Raw genomic sequence first — 21,012 nt, forward strand, 5'->3', positions numbered from 1 at the left:
AAGAGTATGTGATTGTTATATATAATTTGATTGGTTTAATTTGTAGATGTAATAAGAGTTGTCACTGTTACATGTAATTTGATTGGTTTAATTTGTAGATGTAATAAGAGTAGTAAAGGTAAAATGGAGGAAGAAAGTGAAGGATTAGCTTTATTAATACCTGATATACAAGATACAGCTAGAATAGTTGGCATAGCAACTGATAGATTAAAACAACAACAAGGTAAGTCCAACAATACAATCACATTTAGGGTTTGATCCTGGTATTGGCCGAGAAAGTTCCCCCAAACTTGCCAGAGTGGTTTCCCCTTGTTAGTGATGGCCTGGCAAGGACAATGTCTAGTCATTCAGATTGGACAAAAAACCTAGTTCCTGTGTACACATTGGCATGCAAGTAAAAGAACCCTTGACAGTTGGAATTAGAAATAAGAGTAGACCGTAGTGCCGCTGTTCTGGCAAATTTCCCATAAAATCACACTGTATGGCGTATGCCCATCTTCATCTACCCTATTGATTATTGTAGCCGAAACAGAAAATACAAAAATTGTTTTTCAAATGACTATAAAAGTTGAACTCAGAATTCCATAGGGTATCGCACTGTGATTTACCAGAATGTCTTTGCAGGAGTGGTCTAGTGGTTTAACACTTGGCTATGAAATCATACGGTCTGTCATTGAATCAAGTAGAGTCGTTTTGATTCCCTGGTTGTACGTGACAAGAAGTAGGGTCGCCTGTCAAACCTTGTGAGTTTTCTCCAGGTCCTCTGGTTTCCTCCCACTGTAAAGACCCCTATGCACAGGAGAGTTATTGAAATAAAATTGCACCATATGTTAGTCCCGAAATGACCCTCCCTCTCTCTCTCTCTCTCTCTCTCTCTCTCTCTCTCTCTGTGTTTGCACAGTGGTAAAAGGTCTGTGGTTATTAAGCTTTGTATTTATTGATTTGTTGGGTTTTTTTCCAGTTTATCAGAGAGAGAAAGTAGGAGGATCATCTATTGGACCTGAAGCCATCATAAAACAAACACCAGAAGAAAAATACATGAAATCTATGAAAGAATTACAGTTTGGTAAGTTTCTTACAAGAATGATCAATCACAGCACTTGTTGCAAAAATTAAATGCTGCAGCTTGACCAATCAAGACACTTATTACAAGAATTGAAATACTACATCTTGACCAATCACAGCACTTGTTACAAGAATTGAAATACTACATCTTGACCAATTAAAGCACTTGTTACATCTTTGAAATGAGAAAATGAATGGCTTAGCAAGGGTTGCCAGCATACCAGAGCAAAACAAATATTTTGCCCCTTAATCCCTAACCTATGTACTATTATCACAGTAAAAACTTTAAAGGGCCATCTTATTTGCCCCTCAAGTTAAAAAACAACTGTGTAGAATGATCAAACATTTGAAGAATTTCTGTAAAAGGGTGCACTATCGTCTATTTATCATTTTTTTGCACCACTAAAAATTTTGTGTCAAGGGTAACCACTCTGGTAGCTTTACCCATGCTACACCAAAGACCTGTGAATGAAGATTATATTTTATTTTTTTTAGACACGTTTGAAATGGTAATAGAAGAGGGAAATGGAATCAAGTTTATCGTACCACATCATTTCGAGTCGAATGTTAAAAGCTCAGGAGAAGCGAATAATGCGAGTCGAACACGACGATTAGCTCAAGAAGCTGTGACGTTATCAACATCACTGCCTCTATCGGCTAGTAGTAGTGTGTTTGTCAGATGTGATGAGGATAGACTCGACATCATGAAGGTAACGATTATTACATTTATAGAGTAAGAAAGAGATAGCCAGGTCATAGCTTATATTGAATTCCAACTGTCACAGGCTCTTTTACGTGCAGGGAGTGGGGTGGATGGCCGAATCATTAGCGCTGTCCAACCTCGTGGGTTTTCTCTGGTTTCCTCTAACTGCTAAAGACCCCTACGCGTAAGCAAATTATTGAAATAAAATTGAACCATGTTAGGCCCAAAATGACCTGGTTTGTGGTGAGTGGACGTTGTTCCGTGCAAATCCTCTTTCCTGCACCACTTACAAGGGGAAACCACACCGAAAATTCCAGAGAAAGTGTCTTGGCCAATACAGAGAGTGAACTTTAGACCTCCTGCTGAGCGAGCTAGCATCTTATTCACTTAGCTTATAACAATCACGAAACGAAAATAAATTGTAATTTAAACTGTAATGTTTAAACTGTGCTATGTATTTTAATTTCCAGGTGTTGATAACAGGACCAGCAGATACACCTTATGCTAACGGCTGTTTTGAATTCGATGTTTATTTCCCCCTTGATTACCCTGAATCGCCACCCTGTATAAATCTAGAAACCACCGGCAACCATACTGTTAGATTTAATCCTAATTTATATAATGACGGCAAGGTAACGCATTAATTACTTTTCTACATTTAATACACAAGATATATATCATGAATAGAAAGGTTCAGGATCGTTGAAAATAAGCAGGCTTCTTCCTCCCATCACTGTATAAATTTTATGATCGACATTGGTCTCCAGAGCCACCAAAGATCTTTTGGTATTTCTCTATTGAGGTTCCCACTTATCAGGGAAGATACATGTGGATCTGACAATGAAAGCAGGGCTTGATGGCCGAATGGTTAAAATGTGCGCGCTGTATCATAAGGGTTGTCATTGAGTCAACTGTCGTTGTTCGATTCCTTGGTTGTATGTAACAAGGAATAGGGTTGCCTTCCAACCTCATGGGTTTTCTCTGGGTCCTCCGGTTTCCTCCCACTGCTAAAGACCCCTACGCGCAAGCGAATTATTGAAATAAAATTAAACCATATGTTAGTCCCCAAATGACCTAGTCTGTGTCGAGTGGACGTTAAACCTCATAAATCTCTCTCTCTCTCTCTGAAAAAACGTTTAACTGACATTATTTCTACATGGAGTGATCTAATGAAGACAGCCATACACCATGCATTGTGTTGTGATCATAATGTTTCCCAGACAGCTGTGCTAGAGTTACTCTTAATTTGATATTCAACTATCAGAGTATATTTAAGGAGTCTTGGGCTTCTCTTCACATCAAAATATCTAGACACTGTTCATTGTCAGGCTTTTCATCCCGCTTGACTGACCAGGGGAAATTACTCCGTCCTGTACTACTGACAAAGCGACACCAATCCTTCGTGCACAACTGACAAGGGGACACCACTCCGTCCTGCTCGACGGACATGGGGAAACCACTCCATCCTGCAAGACCGACAAAGGGACCCCACTACATCCTGCACGACTAACATAGGGACACCACTCTGTCCTGCTTGACGGACATGAGATAACCACTCCATCCTGCAAGACTGACAAAGGAACACCACTCCGTCCTGCGCGACTAACAAAGGGACACCACTCTGTCCTGCTTGACGGACATGAGGAAACCACTCCATCCTGCAAGACCGACAAAGGGACCCCACTACATCCTGCACGACTAACATAGGGACACCACTCTGTCCTGCTTGACGGACATGAGATAACCACTCCATCCTGCAAGACTGACAAAGGAACACCACTCCGTCCTGCGCGACTAACAAAGGGACACCACTCTGTCCTGCTTGACGGACATGAGGAAACCACTCCATCCTGCAAGACCGACAAAGGGACCCCACTACATCCTGCACGACAAACATAGTGACACCACTCTGTCCTGCTTGACGGACATGAGATAACCACTCCATCCTGCAAGACTGACTAAGGAACACCACTCGTCCTGCGCAACTGATAATGGGAAACCAGGCTGAAATATCCTGAAGGACTTTCTCAGCAAACACTGGGATTGAACCCCTGAACATCCAGTTAGTAAGCAAATTAATCTGGTTAAAACACAGATCCTACTTCATTTCGTTTTTATAGTTCAAAATTTCGTTTTACTTGTCTTTACCACACTTGGATCAGGAAGACTTGTTATTTAACTCGTGTTCTGCTTGAAATGAGGGGTCAGCCAATCAAATCGTCTGTCGAATCGAGTGTTTGACCTTTTTGGCCCGGAACTGTGGGTAATCCACTAGTAACATCAATGCTGATTGGTTAATCAAATGTCTGATGTCATAGATCAAAAGTTGGTCTTTAAATTGACCCCTGACGTGACCTATGGCTATAACTTGTCAGATCTTCATGTAGTGTAGGCAATCGAAAGTATAAAAAAACGAAACGAAATATACATCTGTATTGTAATCAGATTGTAAGCAAATACGCTACTCGCCAAGCCGCAAAAATTATTTGCCCCATTCCATAATCTGAAAATGTAGCATGTTTTAGAGAATATAAACCTAGGTTTACGTGTCTCAGAGAATATGAATGTATTGTATGGTTGTTTTCTAGGTTTGTTTAAGTGTTTTAAATACGTGGCACGGCCGACCAGAAGAAAAATGGAACTCTCACACTTCTAGTTTTTTACAGGTAATTTATTTACACTTAATTCTAATAACATGTATAGTCTTGATCACTCCAGCAAATATTGTCTCCACTTTACAATGATATAAACTAAAATAATCTCTTTGATACAAAGGTTGGTTGTCGGGGGTGACCAAATGGTTAATGTGTGCGCATTGGATTAGAAGGTCTGTCTTTGAGTCAAGTGGCGTGGATTTGATTTTCCGCTTGTATGTGACGAGGAGTATGGTCACCTGTCAAACCTCATGGGTTTTCTCCGGGTCCTTTGATTTCCTCCCACCGCTAAACACCCCTACGCAAAAGTGAATTATTGAAATAAAATTGAACCATGTTAGTCTCGAAATGACCTAGTTTGTGTCGAGTGGACGTTGAACCCTGTTTCTCCCTTTATACAGAAATGACTGTCTTAGCATATAATATCTACCCTATTATAGCAAGAATTGTCAGCTATATTTATCTAAATCTTGAACAATATCGATTCTCAATTTATATTTTATTTTCAGGTGTTAGTGTCAATACAGTCGTTAATTTTAGTAAATGAACCATATTTTAATGAACCGGGTTATGAGAGGTCTCGAGGAACACCGTCTGGAATGGCCAGTTCTAGAGAATATGATTCTAACATCAGACAAGCTACAGTAAAATGGGCCATGTTAGAATCTTTAAAAAATCCTTCAGCTGCTTTTAAAGATGTAAGTAAAAATATACATAGCTAGCTGTGTCATTACACCTGACCCTTAGAAATGGAAAGAGTGTTTTCCAGGCAAATCTAGGAGCTGCAGTGGCAGCAACAACGACCCCAACCACGAACACGACTACCGCAATTGTTTGCCTAACTGCAATTTCAATGGGGTCGTTCATACTGACGACGAACGCAGTCAAATTTTTGTTTGTGCCGTAAACCGAAGCCAATTTTTGGGAATGGTTTGCACGGAAGATTTTCATTATCCCATCAGAGAGCAAGGTCAAAAGTCATGTACGTGATGTATTTGTGGCAGGTAACACGAGACGGCTTCGCCACGCCAGGTGACAAGACAGAAGAGTGAATTTCCCTGGGTATCTTTGTTTTCAGTACGAATGATGCGTGCTGAAAATCACAGAGTTCGCGGTTGTGGTCGAGGTCGCGCTCAGTATAAATGGACCTTAAGTAAGTAATGAATGCACTGGCTTACTCAGTTTGAGATTCAGGGTTCGAACCCTGGTGCATGACCGAGGGCAAGAAACTGTTTCTAGTCTCTTCGAGAACCCTTGTCAGTTGGAATATCAATGAAGTGTAGACCGTAATGCTGCTCCCTGGGCAAAATTCCCCTTGGAGTACACGGCATGACATATGCCCGTCTTAAATAACCTAGGTTGTGTAGAAATATAGGGTGTTAAACCCCATTTCATTTCTTTTCCCCGCAAAATCCTCCTATCTGGCACATAAACCATCGAAACGAAAAATGCCAAATATTTTAAAATTAAATCTAAAGAAATGTGGTTTAACGTCCTACTGTTCTGCTCCGAACTGAGCTAATGAAGACGGGCATACAGCGTGCCATGAGGGAAATTTTGCCCGGACAGCATTGATACAGCCTTCTCTTAATTTTGAATTCTAACTGTCAAGGGAATATTTTGAAATAAGCAAAGTATTGTGTCTACAAGATATTAAAGTGATAATGTTGATGTGATAATAATTGTTTATTATATTTCAGGTATTATTACGTCATTTTTATATGAAACGTCATGAAATATTAAACCAGTGTGAAAGATGGATCAGTGAAATGGAGAGTTATAGTAGTGATAAACGTACTGGTCGAGCTATAGCACACAGTACACTAGCTTTAAAGGTAATTCTATCATTTCTATAGCACACAGTACTCTAGCTTTAAAGGTAAAACTATCATTTCTATAGCACATAGTACTCTAGCTTTAAAGGTAATTCTATCATTTCTATAGCACATAGTACTCTAGCTTTAACGGTAATTCTATCATTTCTATAGCACACAGTACACTAGCTTTAAAGGTAATTCTATCATTTCTATAGCACACAGTACACTAGCTTTAAAGGTAATTCTATTATTTCTATAGCACACAGTACACTAGCTTTAAAGGTAATTCTATCATTTCTATAGCACATAGTACTCTAGCTTTAAAGGTAAAACTATCATTTCTATAGCACATAGTACTCTAGCTTTAAAGGTAAAACTATCGTTTTATAAGATCATTCATGTTTTGAAACGTACGAGGGGGAGGGGTGAGACATGGTGTAACGCATGTGATAAATGTACAGGTACATTTCAACAATTTCCAATAATTACTGCCAGAATATATTTTGTATGCTATCATTTATATTATTTCAGAGATACTACAATCAACTTAGAGAAGAATTATCCAAACTAAAACCTCCTCCAGAATTAACCGAATCAGACGAAGAAACCAGTTTGATCGATCCTCAAGCTAAACATTATTCAACGGACCAATCACCAGCTTCAAAACCAGATAGCCCTGGTGATGATCTAGCTGCTGCACCGTCAACCTCTAGTGATGGTTTCCAAGGACAACATATGATAATGTTATTAGACTCTATGGATTTAGATGCAGAGTCCCCAGAATGCTAGCACACGTTGTTAGTAGGCGTTATCTTCAATTATTGTGATCTATGAGAGCCTCCTGTGTCGCGCGAGGACTCACGTTTTATGAAAATGTTACAGAGGTGAGATGGTCGCGAGACATAGTTAGTGGTTCTTCAGTGTGTAGATCTAGTGTTTAATGCCTGATGTGTTTCCGAATTGTCTTCAAGAATCAAATATGGACACAAAAACTGACGACAAATAATTCGAGGAAGATTTATGAACATCAAAAAATTGACAGTTATTGTCCTTCTGCATGCAGGACAATATGATTCAAAATATTATAATAAAACTGTCAGCCATTAGAAATATATTTTTATTAAATTCTTAGCCATTAAAATTGCTAGTTTTGAAGGTGAACATGTCTATAATATTTTGATCGAACTTTTAGCCTTTAAAAAGTCTGACAGATAAAATAACAGAGAAGACATAAATGGGGTGCTTAATTTGAACAATTTTAAAAAAAAAATGTCCAGAATCCAATTCTATGAATCCCGTGAAGAATGGCCGTCGATTCAACAAGAGGAGTTCAGATCACAATATTCAGGCTAATCAAAAAACTAGATATTTCAACCAATCGTCACACCTAGCCATTTTAAGTCGCGATCTATTCCTTATTGGGAGTTGTGTTATTCTGTCAATTTGGAACATTATGGAATGATAAAAGAGCACCTGTCGTTAAAATAGTAATGGCGAAGTATCAATGCTGACTTGTGTCAGATTATATCCTGCTGTTGTTAAAATAAATATTTTATTCATGGTTTGTCAGTTTATATTGTACTGAGCATCACATGATCTTATAGACATCGTTTCTTTTAATTCATGTCAATTAAAATATTGATGTATCAATACCAAAGAGAAATAAGGTTTTACGATACAAGCCTCGAGATATAAATAGGGTTTTACAATACTAGCCTCAAGATAGAAATAGGGTTTTACAATACTAGCCTCAAGATAGAAATAGGGTTTTACAATACTAGCCTCAAGATAGAAATAGGGTTTTACAATACTAGCCTCAAGATAGAAATAGGGTTTTACAATACTAGCCTCAAGATAGAAATAAGGTTTTACGATACAAGCCTCGAGATAGAAATAGGGTTTTACAATGCACGCCTCGAGATAGAAATAAGGTTTTACAAAAATAAAGATGTGGTCGGATATCTCCACTAATCTGTTCATCATGCCCTCATTATATTAGCTAATTGAAGGCCTAGCTGCTTTATTTAGCAGACGGACAAACCTATTATTTGTACGTTAGAGGCACACATCTGACCCGACTGAATTACATATAGTGTTCTCTCTTTAGTATCAACTTATTATACCTGGTTAATCTTTTTAAAACTTTATGCCATGATTATCCAGTTTTATTTGTTCATTTGTTCTAATAGGTTATATTGACAGCATGGTCAAAAACTGATCAATGTAACCTCTATTTAAATTGTGTCCTGTTGATCTTGATAAAACTTTTTTGCAAAGATTATCCAGTTTTATTTGTTCTAATATAAATATATATAACTGTCCTGGTTAATCTTGATAAAATTTTGTGTCCAGATTATCTAGTTTTGTTCTATAGTTGTATATGTAAATGAAGGTATGCTATGATAACTGTACATATATATAGACTGTAAGTCGATGTAGATATGAAATATGGACTCTTATTATATATACACAAGGTGGAGATAACTCTTGTGCTTTTTATTTTGTTGTGAATCTTTTTTTTTTTTTGGTGTGATTTTGAATTTGAAATTAGATTATTTATTATTATTCGTATATTGTTAATAAATGTGTTTTTTCAAGTGATGTAATTTTGTCCCTCTTGTTCAATTCCCCCTTCTCTTTATTTTTTTTTTAATTGAGCCATGACAGAAACCCTAAGGATTGGGGTCTGAATTCAATTCGTCAGAATGTTAGCTTAAGTTAAAAGATATCCTTGGACTGAAAAAAATTACGTGTTGAGAGCGTATTCTCTTAGACTTCAGCTGGTGAAGAAAATATGTTGATTAGCTACGATTTGACTGCACAGTTACAACAATTAGCAAGGGGTGGGGAAGGAGGTGGATGGCCGAATGGTTAGCACTAGGGCTGTCATTGAGTCAGCTGGCGTGGTTTCAATTCCCCGGTTGTACGTGACAAAGATTAGGGTCGCCTGTCTAACCTCGTGGGTTTTCTCCGGGTCCTCCCACTGCTAAAGACACCTACGTGCAAGCGAATTATTGATATAAAATTGAACCATATGTTAGTCCTGAAATGACCTAGTTTGTGTGAGTGGACGTTAAACCCCATCTCTCTCTGTCTCTCTCCCCATTGTTACGATGATTGGCTATGAATCTATGAATTAAGCAGATGTTTTAAATTAGATCGTATCAGTAGTTGAGGAAGATTTGTCACTCCGTTAACCAAGATGTCAATGGTTTAAGAAATAAACCTGTACTGTTCCTTGGAATGCCTCAAACTGTCTGAGATATGAGAATACCTGTCCGTGGTATTTGAGTCTGATCCATTTTTTTTTTTAACATATTCTTCACCTGCTGATGTTAGAAAAGCACCCTGGTCTATATTCACAAAAACTTAAATGTTCTAAGAATGCAGCCCATCAATTGGACAGGATTTTTAATTTTTAACCAATGAAATGGTTGCATCTTTAATATATTTTAAATAAAATTTTAATGAATTCCATCGTAAAATGTGCCTGAAAGGGATGTGGGAGAAAAATGTAGGAATGTCTTTAAACTTTACAAATTTTGGCTTCTGGGATCAACTTGGGCTTCGTCATTTGATAAAATTTACAAGACATGTACTTTAAAGGAAAACATTTTGTAATTTTTAATCAAGCTTGCCGTTTAATTTATTTTATTGAATGTACGGTATTATTTGTATTATTGTATGCGTTGTTTGGTAGAATGTTTACGATTGTATATAAATCAGCATGTTATATTAATTATTGTTTAATACCTGTGCTCGTTAGTAAAGGACCATCTCTAAACCCTCATTTATAAGGACTGCCCCCCCCCCCCCAACCCTTATTTGTAAGGATTCTGATCTAACTCTCTCACACAAGGACTGTCTCCTAACCCTCGCATTTGTGACGAGTACCCCTAAACCCTTATTTATAAGGACTGCCCCCCCCCCCCCCAACCTTCGTCTCCCAACCCTTGTTTGTAAAAACTACCTTCTAACCCTCTTTTTAGAGGGGGTGTATCCCACAAAATTAGGGAAGAGATAAGCTCTCCACAGTTGGTTTACATATTGATGATTGCAGTTTGATTGACAGCTGTCAATAGCCTGGGGTGAAATGTTAGCTCCGCCCCTTTTTCATTATAATAATGGCTACTATATAGCATCCATCCACCGTTTGTGGGGTGGGGGTTGGGGGTGCAGTAGTTTCGAGTACCTGGGTGCCGACGGGTTAATTTTAAGTGGTCAAATTTACCGTTCCCGTCTGTAGGTGGAGAACAGGGAACAAGATAAAGTGCACAAACTGAAACCGTGTCCTCGAGAGCTCTCCGGTCTCCATTAGCCCAGTCGGTGTTGGATCCAAGGAGTGGAGTGGACAAACTGATAGTTTATATAATGCCAGATGAATCATCGATTAAAGATGGCTCTCAGACCTCTGTCGTGAATTATCTTCCCCTTTCATGCCATATTTGGAGAGAACCCTTTAACGCCAGGCAAACTATTTAAGGTTCTTGAGAGAGAACTATATGATTTGTACAACACCAGCAGGACTATTTAAGATGGTTCTCAAGTCACTACCATGAATTATCTTCTCTTAGCCATATTCACCGATTCCACGTCCCTTTAAACAATTATTCTTGACGATAGTGGTTCAGCTATTCATTAATCGTTCACCCGAGTAGCAGATCGACGATGTCAAGCTGCCAGTCGTGGGATATATTATATTAAGTTATTTATATGAATTAATAGAAGCGTTTATTAGATATGTTTTATTATTTTGTGCGTGTTTCCATGGCAATGAATGTTGTTGTTTATATATAGATAATGTGTATAATATGAACAGTGTATGATATGTACAACAAGATGCAAGAATTTTTTTCTTTAAAAAGAATAAAATAATTATTAATAATCCATCTTGTGGTTTGGGGTTTTTTCCTCCATTTGATTGAATAATGATGGTTAATTTGCTAGTGTTGACGGAGCCACAGTGGCTAGGTGGTTAAGGCGCTGGCTCGCTAGCCTGGAGGTTGGGTGTTCGATCCCTACATTTTCCGACGTGGTTTCCCCTTGTCAGTGATGTAGTACAGGGGGCCTGACAAGGACAGCTGTCTAGTCCTTCGGATGATACGGAAAACCAAGGTCCCATGTAAACATTGGAATGCACGTAAAGAATCCCTTGGCAGTTGGAATTCGATATAAGAGTAGGCGATAGTGCCGCTGCCCGGGCAAAATTTCCCTCATAGCACACTGTATGGCGTATGCCCGTCTTCATTAGCAGAACAGTAGGAAGTTAAACCCCATTTCATTTCATTTCATTTTCCTAGTGTTGACTGACTGGCTGAGACAGAAAAGGAGTTTAGCGTCCACTTGACACAAACTAGGTCATTTCGGGACTAATTTTCAATAACTCACTTGGTTTAAACAGTATTTATTTCGAGAATATTATACAATATAATGGCATAAAGAATAGGATACAAGAACAGGCCAAATAGGCTTATACTAATTTGCTTCCTTTTGGTTTGGGTGTATAATATACTTGCTCGTAGGAATCTTTATCAGTGGGAGGAAACCAGAGAACCCGGAGAAAACCCATGAGGTTGGACAGGCGACCCTACTCCTTGTCCAATACAATCGGGGAATCGAAACCCTGCCAGTTGACTCAATGATAGACTGTATGATACAGCGGGGATTCGAAACCACGCCAGTTAACAGGCCTCATGATACAGCGCACACATGCTAACCATTCGGCCAGTCAACCCCCCACAGAGTCCAAGACACGGTAAGAACAGCAGAATAATTTATTACCAATAATTACAGTAATACGAAACTGTTTAATTCCAATCAGTGTTGAAAAGTTTCACTACATTCTTTATCCCCTGACATCAACAAACCAGCGCCACCATCACTGTAACCATCAACAGACCAGCGCCACCATCACTGTAACCATCAACAGACCAGCGCCACCATCACTGACATCAACAGACCAGCGCCACCATCACTGACATCAACAGACCAGCGCCACCATCACTGACATCAACAGACCAGCGCCACCATCACTGTATTTAACCAGTGTATCATTTAATCTTGTGTATCCATGGGCGCGGATTTAGGGGGGGACGGGTCCCCCCTTAGAATCGGAAGGGGGGGGGACGAATAGGTCTCTGTCCCCCCCCCATGATTTTGATCGCCAGGACAGATTTTCAGGTTTATATCCACATGAATGTCCCGTTCTGAAGGCTATCTAACCACTGACTTGGGTCACGCCACAGTAATATCATCCCCCTTAATTGTAGGTAGTCAATTTTACCATATGTCATCATATTACCCCTAGTTACAGCTTTCATCGAAATAACACTGGTAAACTGTTCGTAATTATTATTTTGGTTTGGTAATGAAAGGTTCCAGGATTAGTCCGTCCCCCCCCAAAAGTTATGACAAGTCCACGCCCTTGTGTGTACCTAGAACTATTTTTTATCACATTCCTTTTTAAATCAAATCTTTAAAATCACCCAAAATCATCTAATTTGTATGTGTGTCCAGTTTAAAGCTGACCATTCAATTTTGATAATGAGTGTCCAATTTACAAGTGTTTAATTTCTCAATCACTGTTAAAAAAATAAACAACCCAATTGATTAATGATGTATAATGATTAATTTTTGAACAGTGGTCAGGAAATTAAATACTTGTAAATTGGACACTCATTATCAAAATTAATCAGTCAGCTTTAAACTCGACACATGTACAAAACAAAGATTGGACATTAAACGAATGTGAAAGAAATTAGTGCTAGATACACAAGATTAAACGATACCTGGGTTACAGTGTGTAGTGTCATATAGTAAATGCCACCTTTCATGGAAGAGTTCCCTCTGCTTTGTTCTTTATTGGAGTACTCGAGAGTTATCTCCCATATGTGGAATCTTTTATACTTAGAGAGGTTGAATAAAACATTGCCTATCTCACATGTGGTTTTAGATTCAATACATTTTAATCCATGCCATCGATGGTGAACCAGAGAGCTATCCCCACAGAGCTGTAGAATGTGTTATTGGGTGATAAATCGAACAAATTGAAAGATTTTTTATCAGTCCACATATGAGAAATTAAACCCACCATAACTATCATCCAGTCCCTTTTATTTTTTCTTCCAGTAAGCTTTAGGATTTTTCTGGAATTTATTAAGACAGTGTTGAGAACAGAGAAAGGCTTCAACCGGGACCAGCGTTTGTCCGACCACATTCCATCCTGTCACGTTCTTTACCATTTGATGCAGGTCCAGACGTAGAATATATCTTGCCGAACAGCGGAAACAATAATTACCACACCAACATTGTCGGGCCGAATCTAAATAGTTACACAGTTGTGGAAATAATTCTTCGTTACTGTACGCAATTCTGAAAAATACAAAATAAAATGGTGTTTTGTATATAGAATGCGGAACTTTTCTTATTCTTACCATAAAATACAAAAGTGTAAATTTTTACGTCTTGTCAAAGTGATCACGAATATTAATAGAGGGGAAAAATGAGGTTTATGCTCCACTCGAGTCTTGGTCAATCGGGATTAATCTGCCCAGCTACTTAGACCTGGGTAAACCAGACTGGCCCCCCCCCCCCACCGAGGACTTTTCTCGGCCAGTACGACACTTAAGCGGCATATACACGACACAACCAACCGATACAACTGTTGCATCTGACCAACTCATCCGAAAAATGTTCGGATGGATAGCTGCTTGTATGGATAGGACTAGCTCTATTCTCATCCGATTAACTGATGCAACAGCCAATCAAATTACATGACGTCATATCTGACTTGGCAACCTGAATGCCTGATTAAAGATGTCTTCTTTTGTCCCTTCAAGTACTTTAATGACCTCTAAAATGGATTCTCAGCCTATCAACCACTGAATTAGAATATCTGTCTACAAAGCACAGACTATATAACTATATGAAGACGGGGATGAGAAGTGTTGCCCTGTGGCCATTTTATTCAGTTACTAGATAGGAACAAATGTTGCCATACAATGAATGGAACCATTGTATGGTGTAAACAGTCGTCCAATATGTTGCATCCGACCGTTTGTATGGTGTAAACGGCACTTTAATAACAATACCCCCCTCCCCCATCAATTAAAATAGTACATGTATATCAATGACTATAAAGAAAATCTTCCCTGATTCTACCTCATTTTCTTGATGGCACGAGCTGAAACTTCTAACAGGGTTGGAAATTCAAGATGAGAGGTAATCACTGTATCAGCTTCAGGTAGGTCTAAAGGGTTACCATACAGATCAAGGTCATCTAACTGCAGACGGTTAAAGTTCGCTGGCAAAGTTTTGATCAGGTTTTCCACACATGACAACTGTTTAAGTCGGATTAATTTACCGATCGTCGGCGGCAACAACTCAATCTTATTTCTATCGATCTTTAGATAAAACAAACTCTTCAATTCACAAAGTTCTAAAGGTATGCGGGTGAGTTGATTGTCGCTCAGGTCCACACTAACTAAATTATCGCTTAACGGCACTCTACACAGCTGCAGGGGAAATTTCATGAATTTATTATGAGAAAATTTCACTGTATTAAGTTGCAGCATTTTATTAAATTTTTCTGGCAAATCTTGAATCAAATTTTCATTCAGATCCAGAACTTGTAATTTTTTCAGATCAAGGATCCTAGAATCAACTCGCTTCATGTTGCACGATGAAACTTGTAAATGGACCAAACTAGAAGGAAAATTGGTCGTTATTGGATACTCTTTTCTCGTGAGGACCACCATTTTGGATTTAGGTTTTTCGACATTACGAGCCGATGCCGGTGCCAGTGCTGACAGAGTTATCCTTTCCAGATCATTGCCTTGACTTGCGGCCCGAAGTAAATTCAGGAAATTCTTTAACTGTAATGGATCAGCCTGAAATTATCAAATAAAATAAAAAAATTTGTTTTTTAATTTTCAGTAATATAAAGCTGTCACAAAGGTAAAAGAAATGGGGTATAATGTCTCACAATTTCATTAAATACAGATCTATATTTCATTTCATTTTTTATACTTTCGATGGCGTCTATAACATGAAGGTCTGACCAGTTGTAGTGGGAGGTCACGTCAGGGGTCATAAGAGAGATTTTTGACCCTACATGTATGACATCAGATTCAAATATTCGATTAACCAAGCAGCATTGATGTTTCTATTGGGATACGCACAGTTCGGTGCAACAGACCATTTCATTGGCTAATCCCTCACATCATTCAGAACACGTCAATGATAACAACTCTTTCAGATCCCTGTGTAGTAAAGACAAGTAAAACGAAATTTTGAACTATAAAAATTTGTGTTTTAATCCAATTGAATGTCTCACCTTACTAATACATATATCATGTTGAGGTTCTTTGATTCGTACTGTAGCTTTACCTTCATTTATAAACTTAGCAAAAAACTGTTCTATGTTATCTTTTACCTGTAAATATACAATAATATGTACATCTATATAAAGCTAGTAATCCATGCTCACAGCGTATATAATTCAATTAATTTGATTAATCCTGATAATCTAAATGAAATAGAAATGAAATGAAATGGGGTTTAACGTCCTACTGTTCTGCTCCTATACTGGGCTAATGAAGACGGGCATACGCCATTCAGTGTGCTATGAGGGAGGGAAATTTTGCCCGGGCAGCGGCACTATCGGTTACTCTTATATCGAATTCCAACTGCCAAGGGATCTTTTACATGCATTCCAATGTATACATGGGACCTTGGTTTTCCGTCTCATCCGAAGGACTAGACAGTTGTCCTTGTCAGGCCCTCCGTCATGCATCACTGACAAGGGCTAAATGAAATAGAAGAGAGGGAAGAAGCATCTATCACAAGTAAGTAACACAGCTGTTAACCATGTCATCTGTTTACATGTATAACTGTTTGTGTGTATGTTGTCTGCTAGAGAGGTGTACGCATGCGTGGGAGGAAGTGGGGACTGGTAGTTGAGTATAGGACGGGAGTGAAGAGAGGGTTTTAGGGGAGAGAAATGGCATAATAAAATTGTTTAAAGATGATATAGTTCTTGGAATTTAAAATAGCCATATATGAAGCAAATTTATATAATCTTTTAGCTTGTTTTGGTATCATATCATGTGATGTTTCATGTACATATGATATTTTATGAATAAATATTGTTTAAGAGAGAGAGAGAAAGAGAAATGGGGTTTAACGTCCACTTGACACAAACTAGGTCATTTCGGGACTAACATATGGTTTAATTTTATTTACATAATTCGATTGTGCGTAGGGGTCTTTAGCAGTGGGAGGAAACTGGAGGACCCGGAGAAAACCCACGAGGTTGGACAGGCGATCCTACTCCCTGCCACGTACAACCGGGGATTCGAAACCACACCAGTCGACTCAATGACAGGCTTTATGATACAGCATGCTCACGCTAACCATTCAGCCATCCAACCCCCCTAAATATTGTTTAAACCATCTAGTCTGTTCAGTGAATATATTAAAACAAACTCCTCATTTGGAAATCAAAATATTCAAACAAAATTTCCTTCATAATAGGGGAGGTTGATTGGCCGAATGGCAGGTTATATAGCGTGTGCACATTGTATTACAAGGTCCGTCATTGAGGCAACTGGCGTGGTTTCGATTCCCCGGTTGTACATGTACGTTACAAGGAGTAGGGACGCCTATCCAACGTAGTGGATTTTCTCTGGGTCCTCTGGTTTCCTCCTCTGTTAGTCCCTAGTTTGCATTGAGTTGATGTTAAACGCTCTCTCTTAAGTTATCTTGTGATTACTTTTAATTTTGCTTACACCAAAGTTATCTTTTCCATTTTATTTCATAAACATTTGAAAGGCATTTTAGGTTTATTGATCATCGACTTGAAGCAATCTGTAAATACATCATTAACCCACTAGCACTCGGACAGGCCTAACTATGGATGCGGAGTCATTCGATCACCCTAAACCACATGAGTCATGCACAGACACTAGTAAATGATCTTATAATACCAATAGTTATTCACATATTTCAGTCAGTTATAGGTACTCTAACAAATCTTAGTTTCATCAGATTCTGAACTGTCCAGTATCAACTATATCACTGCCTACGTTTCCCTTAAATAACTGTATGGTAGCTGTAGTCAGTATTTACATGCAACAAGTGCAGAAGGGTTAGGGAGTCTAAGATCTGTGACATAGTCAAGTGGGGTGGTTTTCAATTCTAAGCATGTCTCCTGGCTTCCTCCCATAGCTAAACCCATATGTTAGTCCTGAAAATAACTCAGTTTGTGTCGAGTGGAAAGGTTAATTTATATTAATTAAAGATACATTATGGGAGATTTGTTAACGAGTTGGCAGTTCTCACTATAATAGTTAAAAACTAGATAATGTAAAGGCAATTTGCTGAAAATTTCATTCAAATTGATCCATTACATGTATGAATTGAGAACTAAACGACTGAAATTCCCATAAACCTCAGTCATCATTACTAAAGTCAGTACGATAAACAGCATAGTCTCGATTATCCATTTAATTGTTTAATCGAGAAGGAAAGTTATGCAGTAAATCGGCTTACAATCCACTAAAGATCGCAGGCTAGCGCTGCCATCTAATGTTGATTATGGCCTGGATAGGTTAATTAATGTCCAATTAATAGTTTATATAACATTTACGGCCTAAAGAAAGACCTGAAAAAGGCAGATTTAGCTCTTGCATAATGTATGTTTAATAAAGTATTTACCACAATTTTAGTTCCATTTCTATCTTTAGCCGTACAGATCATGAGAAACAAGATTCCATCTTTACCACTTGAACCAGGTTTCTTACCCAATGATATCTGGGAATGCGATTTCTGTGATGGTTTCTTTAAATTATGTGAGGGTAGAAGTCTGTTTACGATCTCCACGCTACACGTTAACCTCATTGTCCTCTCTCTTCTCTATAACGCACCTTAAAAATAACGCATACGATTAAATAGGCATTATTATGGAAGATTAGATAAAGAGCTGGCAGTTCTCACTATAATAGTTAAAAACTAGATAATGTAAAGGGAATATGCTGAAAATATCAGTCAAATTGATCCACTCTGAAAAAGTCTGAACCAAGATTTTAGCGACTGAATTTTCGGCCTAGCCTTGATCATCATTACTAAAGTCGGTAGGATAAAAAACATAGTCTCGATTATCCATTTCATGATTTAATTATGAATGGAAGTCGAACAGCAAATCGGAACCTAATCCAATAAACATTGCGGCCTAGCGATGCCATTGAGAGTTGATTGTGGTCTGGATAGGTTAATTAATGTCTAATTAATAATTTAGGTAAAATTTCAGGCCTAAAGAAAGACCTCCAATAGGCAGATTTAGCTCTTACATAATGTATGTTTAAGAACATAAATCAATCTGACTAAAACACAGATCTGAAAGAGTTGTAATATAATTATAACCTGCATTGTGGATGATGTGAGGGAATTAACCAATGAAACGGTCTGTTATTATGGCGAGTTTTTGGCGTGAGTTGCACGGAACTGTGGGTAACCCATTAGAGAAACATCAACGCTGATTGGTTAATCAAATGTCTGACAACATAGGATCAAAAGTCGCTCATTTGACCTCTGACTCGACCTCCCACTACAACTGGTCAGATCTTAATGTACATTGTAGTAGAGGCCATCAAAAGTTTTTTTTAAAAAAACGAAACGCAATATAGATCTGTATTTTAATGATATTGGAACATAGATATTAAAAATTGACCTCGTATTTAAATATTTTATGTAAAATTTTAAAGATACATGTAAGGGCAACATCTGCCTAGTATTATTGTAGAGTGCAGACCCTTTTTCTGGCTTCAAATGTTATATATAATTATTCACATTACAAGCCCATTAAAGGAGTTAAATCGCTAACATTTGGGACCTAGAAATTGACAAAAGTGGGTCGCAATGCATATAATACTGTAATATGAATGTATATAAACTGATTTACATTTAATGGTTTCCGTTTTTACTCCAATTTCAAATCAGTTATGTTCGGCGAAATAAGCCAGCAGTCTCAAGCGAGTGCAAATTTCTAGCGTCTGGTTATTCCAGTCTACATACACCGTTTGATTTGGTGCAATGTGTCTAGCCTCGTCCCTCGAGTCTCTTGATACAACTGGGGCTGAAGCGCACTATGGTACACGATTCGTGTACCAATGGTAAAATGTTTATTTTGTCTTAAATATTGGATATCAAAAGCCCATCTTTTTCCGGTAAGATCACAACATGAATGTTGATTTAATTTGACAAATAAATCGTGTTTTCAATGTTGAAGATTTTGGATGATATTGAGTTAGAGACTTAGCTCCTTTAAATAAATAAGCTGTTGTGTTTTAGAATGAGGCAGCATCACCTGCCCCATGCACCTTACCAGTAATGACAAGACTTTAGAATCTCCCCTAGAACTTAACAAAAATGGGTCGCAACGCATATAATAATAATCATGTAATATGAATGTATATAAACTGATTTACATTCAATCGTTTCTGTTTTTACTGTAATTTCTAATCATTCAATTTAGAGACTCTTCGCGTATATAATTATTTAGCCGAACATAACTGATCAATGAATAGTGATTTAGCTCCTTTGAATTGACCAACAAGTGAACATAGAGTTTCAAATTCTACTCTTGTAACGACAACAGAATGTCAGATTTCTTATTGAAATGATCAATGCGTCACTATAGGCTAATCTTAGAGTTAAATTACTGAACACATCGCGGCCTAGTACGTTGACCCGGCTACTTCTGACTTCCACACGATTTCACAAGATTTCTACTACTAACCCTAACCCTAGAGTAACCTGATCAACGTACTGCGCTCATCGCTTACCCTTCGCAACTTTGTTTACATTTTTAGTTCCCGCTGTAAATTAATATTTTGTTCTCTAATATAAAAGAGCACACTAAGGGACGAAACTCTTTCCACACGGCTCACCACATTTACTGAAGCATTGGCCCGAGAAATCCCTCTCTGGCGTTTGGTCTAATCAAACGAAACACTGGGATGAGTATGGGCTCACCACGTCAGATGACTAACTTGTTTTGGTGAACGAGAAGTCGACACAATTTTTTTAAAATTTTTTTTAATTTTTTTTGTAAAATATGTATTAGTAATATTAATAAAAATGTAACATTTCGCCCATCTTTGAACTATTGTAGCAAGAACGGCCACTTCTATGACCTTTTTATCTAAATCTTACATCATGCATCATTAGCTCTGAATTAAACTGAGTATTAGTATGTTTTCCCATTAGTTGTCGGGGGTTGGATGGCCGAATGGTTAGCACGGCTTGTCATTGAGTCAACTGGCGTGGTTTCGAATCTCCGGTTGTACGTGACAAGGAATAGGGTCGCCTGTCCAACCTCGTGAGTTTTCTCCGGGTCCTCCGGTTTCCTCCCACTGCTAAAGACCCCTACGCGCAAGCGAATTATTGAAATAAAATTAAAAACATATGTTAGTCCCGAAATGACCTAGTTTGTGTCGAGTGGACGTTAAAACCCATTTCTTTCTTTCTTTCTTTCCACTAGTTGCAATATCCTAGCGTCTGACATACAGAGCAGCTGGCATAATAATTTATTGCATAAAAACGCCGACGAGGAGCAGTATACAATTACAAAAATGACATTAATACAATACAACAAATATACATGTAACAAATAAACGAACGTATATATAAAGCTAGTTACAAGTGGACATCGATTAAAGCAAGCATACGAAACTTACAATTAGCTGTGTTCGAGAACAGACATGTAGCAGACTGA

The 21,012-nt window shown here is 38.1% G+C and overlaps 2 protein-coding genes across 2 annotated transcripts in view; one reads left to right on the plus strand and one right to left on the minus strand.

Moving 5' to 3' along the window:
• LOC126822725 (baculoviral IAP repeat-containing protein 6) overlaps window positions 1-11,126 on the plus strand; it is a 58,087-nt gene extending 46,961 nt beyond the window's left edge. Inside the window, exons 43-50 of the mRNA XM_050551743.2 lie at window positions 99-223; window positions 962-1,066; window positions 1,561-1,775; window positions 2,239-2,400; window positions 4,357-4,434; window positions 4,932-5,120; window positions 6,123-6,257; window positions 6,771-11,126. Coding sequence (XP_050407700.2) covers window positions 99-223; window positions 962-1,066; window positions 1,561-1,775; window positions 2,239-2,400; window positions 4,357-4,434; window positions 4,932-5,120; window positions 6,123-6,257; window positions 6,771-7,028 — 1,267 coding nt within the window. The 3' untranslated portion in view covers window positions 7,029-11,126. The remainder of the gene's footprint in view (window positions 1-98; window positions 224-961; window positions 1,067-1,560; window positions 1,776-2,238; window positions 2,401-4,356; window positions 4,435-4,931; window positions 5,121-6,122; window positions 6,258-6,770) is intronic.
• Window positions 11,127-11,995: 869 nt separating this feature from the next.
• LOC126822744 (leucine-rich repeat protein 1) lies at window positions 11,996-20,171 on the minus strand. Its single transcript, XM_050551796.2, has 6 exons — window positions 20,081-20,171; window positions 17,955-18,163; window positions 15,574-15,672; window positions 14,400-15,127; window positions 13,330-13,610; window positions 11,996-12,271 (listed from the first exon to the last, which is right to left on the minus strand). The coding sequence occupies exons 2-5, from the start codon at window positions 18,135-18,137 to the stop codon at window positions 13,352-13,354; spliced, it is 1,269 nt and encodes a 422-aa protein (XP_050407753.2). The 5' UTR covers window positions 18,138-18,163; window positions 20,081-20,171; the 3' UTR covers window positions 11,996-12,271; window positions 13,330-13,351.
• Between the last annotated feature and the right edge of the window lie 841 nt (window positions 20,172-21,012).

This window comes from Patella vulgata, chromosome 5 (assembly GCF_932274485.2).
Source record: "Patella vulgata chromosome 5, xgPatVulg1.2, whole genome shotgun sequence".
Taxonomy (NCBI): Eukaryota; Metazoa; Mollusca; class Gastropoda; family Patellidae; genus Patella; species Patella vulgata.

Coding starts and splice junctions, on each gene's coding strand:
- LOC126822744 (XM_050551796.2), bottom strand. CDS start 18,137: ATGAGGTTAACGTGTAGCGTGGAGATCGTAAACAGACTTCTACCCTCA. Junction 15,673..17,954: donor GAAATGGAACTAAAATTGTG/GTAAATACTTTA, acceptor GTATATTTACAG/GTAAAAGATAACATAGAACA. Junction 13,611..14,399: donor CGTGCCATCAAGAAAATGAG/GTAGAATCAGGG, acceptor TGTATTTTTCAG/AATTGCGTACAGTAACGAAG.